This window comes from Myotis davidii, unplaced genomic scaffold, assembly GCF_000327345.1.
Source record: "Myotis davidii unplaced genomic scaffold, ASM32734v1 scaffold557, whole genome shotgun sequence".
Classification (NCBI taxonomy): domain Eukaryota; kingdom Metazoa; phylum Chordata; class Mammalia; order Chiroptera; family Vespertilionidae; genus Myotis; species Myotis davidii.
The window spans coordinates 1,347,616-1,354,865 of record NW_006289557.1 but is presented as its reverse complement, the minus strand read 5'-3'; the positions used below and the strand labels follow the sequence as shown (position 1 = coordinate 1,354,865).

General features: G+C 40.5%; 1 protein-coding gene across 1 annotated transcript in view; it reads right to left on the bottom strand.

Annotated features, from left to right (window-relative positions):
- ATP13A5 (ATPase type 13A5) overlaps positions 1 to 7,250 on the bottom strand; it is a 102,973-nt gene that overhangs the window by 13,953 nt on the left and 81,770 nt on the right. The window contains exon 25 of the mRNA XM_006762012.2: positions 5,328 to 5,379. Within this exon, the coding sequence (XP_006762075.1) occupies positions 5,328 to 5,379 (52 nt within the window). The remainder of the gene's footprint in view (positions 1 to 5,327; positions 5,380 to 7,250) is intronic.

The following is a 7,250-nucleotide window of genomic DNA, read 5'->3' as shown; positions in this document are numbered from 1 at the left end:
ATATATAAGAGAAGGATGGCCTTTCATATGTATAAGCATTCCTATTACTTCTCAGTGATGATGGAAAAGTGGAGAGTTAAGAGGAGGAGAGTAAGAAAGCATCTAGGTAGACTAATCTTCATAGGGTAGCACATTTTTTTAAAAAGCATTTGTTCTATTGTTCATTCAGCAAATATTCTGTAGAGTATTTCTATCTATCGGGATAAATGTTAGAGATGTACTCTGTTCCCTCCTGGAAATGTGTCTCAATGGAGAACTACTAGAGTGCATTAGACTCAGTTAGGAAATAGAGCTCATAAAAAAATCTTGCTTCCAGATGAGAATGTTAAAATATAGTATCTACATCCTCCTGAGAAGCTACACATTCTAACAAGAATATATATATGAAAATGGAATGCACTGCTTAGGGCAGAGCAGGAAAAAGCATGGAAAGGTCAGAAATTAGATACATCACATTTAAAAGTTTATATCATAGTCATGTTTCAGTTCTTGCCTTCATATCTGTCACCTTTCCCTTTTCATAACTTATCACTGACTTCTTTGATGTGAGAAGAAAATAAAGTGTGTATGCTTAGTTTTGTGATGGGCATTGGGCGTCCAGTTTGGGATAATAAAACTCTAAAGTAGTTTTTCAGTTTGCTCAATGCGTTTTCTGGGGTAATCATTTTAAACTCTCTGTATAAAATGAATGTGTTGGAATGTCTACAAGGTCTCCAAAGGCTCTTCCAACTCATTTACCCTAAAGCTCTATGACTAAGGCTTTACCTTTACAATTTAAGCAATATTTTCCCAAAAGGGTGCTGGGCTAGAAGTTATGGGGTATTCAGAGAAGGACTCTCATATGCTATCAAAGAGCTTGCAGTCTAATAGAAGACATAGATGGGTTTTGTAATAAAGATTTTGTCTGGCCTTTGTCCCAGGCTATTGGGAGGTTATCTCAAAATCCTTGGAATAAAGAATTGGGGTGGCTTTTTACCCAATTTCCTGGGATATACCCTCTAAAATCCTTGGGATTTTTCTGAGTCAATAGGAGTATCTTTGTTATTCATATTGAGTCCTGATGGCTCATGCCAACTAGATGACTCATGGTGGGCCTGAAGAGAGTTTGTGCTATGGAGATGACTCAGGATGGGGCCTGGCATGCCAGATAAACAAAACAAAAAACAGCTGTGTGACTGGAGAATTGGGACTTTAAACTCCTGACATCAGCCTGATCTTCGGAGAGAGAAGAGGAGTTGGGATTGAGTTCAACTTCATGGCCAATGATTAGATCAATTATGCCTCAAAAATGGAACTTCCATGGAAACTGCACACATGGGAGGTCAGGTGTGTTTCCATGCTGGGCTATCCCATGCATATTATCACACATTGATTTGCCAGGAGGATAAGGCAAACTGACTCCGCATGGAGAGGACAATGGAATATCACCTTTGGGACCCTTCCCAGATCTTTCCCTCTAAGTCTCTCACATTAACCGATTCTGATTTTTATCCACTTGCTATAGCAAAACTGTAATCATATGTGTAACACTTTTTTGAGTTCTGTGAGATGTTGATGTGAATTACTGAATCTGAGAGGTTAGTGAGAAACTCCAAATTTGTAGCCAGCTGGTCAGAAGTGCAGGTGGCATGGGAACCCCCTAACTTAAAGCTAGTATCTGAAGTAAGGACAGCCTTGTTGAGGTTGTGTCCTCCACCAGCAAAGTTTGGCCTAAATCTGGGGAGCTGGCGTGAGAAGTCATTAAAGGGCACACAGAAAGGGACACACAATGTGGGCTGTGGTCAGAGCTGAGGGGAGGCGCAAGGAGACTGTCCTTCATGTGTAAGAAGACAGAAGACAGAGGCTGCAGTGCTTGGAGTTCTTTCTGCACTTCAATACACAAGGTAGAATGTGGCCACAGAGTTCATAAAGAGGCCACAGGTAAGGAAAAGAGGTGTAATTGTACCTGTGCACCTGACTTTTCCCACTTTGGGCTTCTCTTTCTCAGATGCACATTGGGTTTCTGGAATTTCTTTTTATAGAGAGCCTAAGATAGATTGAAGTATTGGTCTCATCTGGGCAAAGTAGACTTTACCACTCCTTAATTTTGGTTTCACTGAGTTATTTTTTCTGTCCAAAGAAATGTTATAAGAGGTCTGAGGCCTTCTTGCACAGCTGGGCTTGCTCTCTGCTTTGCTCTGTGACCTGCAATGGGAACATGCCTAGGTCTGCTCATTCAGCCTGGCCCCAGGATGAAAAATAGGGAGCTGACATGAATCAAACACATAGCCTGGACCAAGACCAACTCACCTACATTCTTAAGCAGAATGGCTTAGCTGAGCCCACCTATATGCATGTTGAATGACAATCAACCTATAGACCCACGAGTGGGTGTTGTAAGCCTAAAACTTTTGAGGGTAGTTTGTTAAGCAGCATTTGCTAAAATAACTGATTGATTCAGAGCCCTTATATAAAGAATATTTTAACTTTTTCCAAATTAGAAATGCCTAATACTTTCTGACAAGGATTCTGTACACCTGACTACAGATAAATTTAAAAATAATGACTACCATTTTAGGACTCTTTCTAGGTTCCAGAGACCAGGTTAGTGTTTTATACATGTTATCTTTACTAGTATTTCCTCAAAAAGCAATACAAAATAGGTATTTTATCTCCAAGTTTGTAGATGAAGAAACTGAAGTTCAGAGAAGCAGAGTCCTTTGTTTAAATACCCACAGTGTAAGAATGATGTAAACTCAGCATTTTTTGCTCTATAGCACAATGCAGTGGGGTGGGTCTCATGAATTAAAAACGATAAAACGGATCCATGAAATACAAGCTTGGATAGCAGTATTGCTTCTCAGCAGCCAGAAAAGCTTCCTTGAATTGTCCAGGTTGGCTTAAAATGATGATGATGATGATGATATATGCTATCAGAGTGCATGCAGAGGAATGATATATTTTATTCAGAATTAATCATTACCTTCTCTGAGTTTCCACAGCATATTGCTCATATTGCCACTAAGGCGAAGGTGTCTTGATTAAATTGAGTTGTTTACACATACACTCAGCAGACTATGAGCTCCGTGAGGGGGGACAACCTGTCTCACGCCACTTTTGGACCTTACTGAACCTCGCACAGGGCTTGCTGTATGGGAGAACTTAGCAGTTCTCATTTCTATTCTCAAGGTACAGATCTTAGTTGTTCAGCATCAGTTGGATATAATGTAGGTATGCTTCTCTCTCTCTTTTTTTAAAGTATATATTTTTATTGATTTCAGAGAGGAAGGGAGAAGGAGAGAGATAGAAACATCAATAATGAGAGAGAATCACTGATCAAGAAAATAGAGATTCAAAGGAGTCACCATTTAGGGTCATTGGCAAGGTGAAGGAGTAGAAGATAGATGAAAACAGTAAGAAAAGAAAGAAGAATAAAGAGATAAGTTGGTCTCTTGGAAATTAAGAAAGCAGCCTTGGGTGTTCTGGCCCTCCTCGGGGCCAGGTGCTTCTGAATTTCTGTTCTCAGATTTTTTAGAATTATATTCCTCTATTTTCTTGATCTGAGTATGTCTTATTGAAGGGAACAAAGGTGTAGCAAGGACAAATTCCTTTCAATAGGACTTCTAGGTCTATTAGAGTCAAATTGGACTTCAAGGCATATATTATTTTAATTGACTTCCCTGACTTCATCTTACTTTTCTGCTGGATTTTCCCTTTAATATACACAGGTGGGCAAAAGTAGGACTACAGTTATTTGTATGCAAAAAGACATGCAGATTATGATTATTACAATAGCTTTATTAACTCAAAAGACTGTCACAATTCAACTGTAAACCTGCTTTTGCCTACTCCTGTATTATATCTTGTTTTATTAGGCGCCTTTGTGTGTTGATTCAGAATCTTGTGGAACCAAAGCAGGTGTGTATAGATAAGTAAGTATATAAATAAATTAAATGTATGATAGTATTGTCTTTTGTCTCATACTAACTCAAGCTTAAGGTCAAAACCATAACCTGGGAATTTGGACATGTAGGGGTCCTTGGTAAAAGTGATTTTGCGTTGATCATTTAATCTTCAATGACTCTTAACACCTGCAGATTAATGTCCACATTTCTCAGTCAAGATTCTGTGATCTGACACAACTCATCTTTCAAATTTTATCTCCTGATGTTTCTTTTCAAATGTCCTACAGTGTGGTTAAATTGAAAAACTCATGCTCCATATTTGTCTGCTCTCTCTTGCTCATGTTGTTTTGTTCTACTTTGTTCCCTTCTTTTAGTAAAATAATGTTTGAAATCTATCTTTCCTGTTATAAATGCTACCTCTTCCATGAAGCCATCCTAAACATCTCTCTGTCTATCCTCCATTACTATCTCCTTCCTAATCTCAGATTATCAGAAGCAATCTCTGCTTTTTCTGAACTTCTTGTTTCCTGGCACTCACTACTTTAGATTTGCATTTCATTCATTCATGTATGTGAATCCCCCACTAAATTCTGAACTTTAGTGATCAGTCTTTTATACAGAGGCATGTACATGCCTAACACATAGTAGGAGATGGACATACCTAAGAGGATGGTGAGGGGCTTTTCATTTTGTAAAGAAATTAGCCCATTACCATAATTCCATAGAACCTACTAAGTGAGGTCCATATTGGTCCTTCAACTGTAAGCATGCAAACATACCCCCATACACACACAATTACCTATATACAGACTATATCAAAGAAAACTAGAGATTATCAAGAGATTTTTAAAAGGGAATTTTTAGAAGGAGCAAGAACTGTGTTTTTCTTTCCTGCATCACCCTAACCCAAAGAAGTGAAGTTCATAAGAACCACCCTAAGCGAAATGGTTTTGAGGCTGAAATATCAGAGGGAAGGGAGAGGGGGCAGCAGTGAGAGCAAGCTTTATCGTTTACTAGTAGATAGCACAAGCAGAAGCTATAGGAATTAACCAAACTAGAGGTGTCTTGAGAAGAATCTGCCCAGTGAGGCAGTCATCTGGGGCTAGAGGACCCTGCAATAAAAAAAGGCTTTGTGGTATGTACCACTAGAAGGCAGTTGCTGAAAGGAATTCTGAGGAGTCAGAAGGAGAGAGCTCCACTATGTCAAGCAGAGGTCTAGTCCAGACCAATCCACAGAAACTCTCTGAAGAACCCAAGAACTCACCCATGGGCCCCCTACACATTGCCTGAACTGAAGATGTCTGCCACGTCAGGAGACAACTATAACACTCCCCCTTAAGTAAAAAGTTCTTTGCTCTTGTTGCTCTCATATTCCCTGAAACAGATTTTGAATGTAGGTGAATAGAGACCATTGCAAGGAAAGCAGAGACCATGCCTTCTCACCTACTGCTTGCTCCACACCATAGGTCAGGCTTGATATAGGGAAAGCAAAGCTCTGAATTAGATGAAAACTCAAAATGTTAATTTACAATACCTAGGTGTTTTATAACTAAAGATGAGTTCATTTAATAACTGGAATTGACCAGGAAATGATCTGCCTATGGGATAACTGAGCTTATAGGGATGGGAAAGCAACAGTGCCTAAAGGCAGAGGGTAAAAATAAAACAAAAATAGCAGTTTCTTGACTCCATTTCTCAGCTACACCTTGAGCCCAGCCCATTTACCAAATAGAGACATGTTTATTGAATAATATTTGGATTAAGTGCTGCCATTCTGATAGAACATCATGCTTCTGATCTATTACCCTTCTGAGACTTTTTCTCCTACTGGCAACAATGATTCTGCCTTGAGTCATTCCAAGTTGCCCACTGAGCCTACTCTGAGATGAGAGGCTAACTGTCCAACTGGCATGAAAATCAACAGGATATTTCCATGAGAAAAAGTAAAGTATACCCCCTGCCATGGGAGTCAAATTCATAACCAATATCATGAAATTAAATATGTAAGAGCTCAAAATAACTTACTCAAGGTCATCTGGCATTCTGAGGAAAGGCTAAGACTACCACCCAATGTTTTGGATTTCTAATCAGTCTACTTTACACAGTCAAATTCTTTTCAAGGGCTCACCAAATTAGCATCATTGCAAAAGAAGAAAAAGAACATAGAAGCACATGGTGATATTAATTTTGTAACAAGTGCTCATAGTATGTGGGGCATTGTATTATTTTACTTCAGATATATTCTTTTCTCTGATTCTCACAACCCTATGAAGACATTTTCTATGAGGAGGTTATTTGTTTTATAAAATAATTTGCCAATCTGATTCTCACAACCCTATGAAGACATTTTCTCTAAGGTTATTTGTTTTATAAAATAATTTGCCGAAGGTTGCAGAGATAGAGAGCAGTGGAAGATGGCAATGGCCTTCACCTTCATGCTACTGACTGCTAAAATAGCTCTTGGAACTTCCTAGTGTTCTTTTTTCCTTTATGGCATCACTGACCATATTCATAAGTAACATGTAAGTTACTTAAAAATATCTAACACTGCAAAGCAATATTATTAATTCAAAATTATCTAGTCATGTGAATATTAATAACATCCTATATAATAAAAGCCCAATGACTGAAAGGCGGAATGACCAGAACGACTGGTCGACCAGTCGCTATGACTGGAGCTGCCCCCTGGTGGTCAGCGCGCTACCACAGTGGGAGCATCACTTGGCTGACCGGGATGAGCCGCTGCTCCCATGCAAACCCTGAGCTGATGGGCAGCAACCCCGGCTGTGATGTAGCCTTCTCACCCTAGGCTCCTCCTCCTTGCTCCCTGACGCCTCCTCTGGATGCTTGCAGGCCATGCAGCACTGCTGCTGCCAGGCTCGCAGCACTGACCCTGAAGACTGGGAGGTGGGTTCGTGGCTACCATGGGACTGAGGCTTACTCCCCACCTCTCAGTGCTATTGTCCCTGGGCCCAGCCCCAGCTGGGTTCCCTGAAGAAGCTAGTGCTCCCGCTCCACAAAGATGCCAGACCAGGGAGCAGCTGCTCAGAGGGTGGGTCCACAGTCGCTCAGCTGAATGGGATGAGCGGCACTCTCACAGTGGGCCAATCCCTGCAGGCCACACCCCTCACCAGTGCATGAATCCCGTGCACCGGGCCTCTAGTGTAGAAAATATTTCTGGAAAAACCAAGATGGCAGCATAGGTAAACACCGGAGTTTGCTGCCTTGAACAACCACTTCAAAAATACAACTAAAAGACGAAACAGACATCATCCAGAACCACAGGAAAGCTGGCTGAGTGGAAATTCTACAACTAGGAGGAAAGAGAAAAACACTGAGACTCAGAGGAGGCGCAGTGCAGACGTG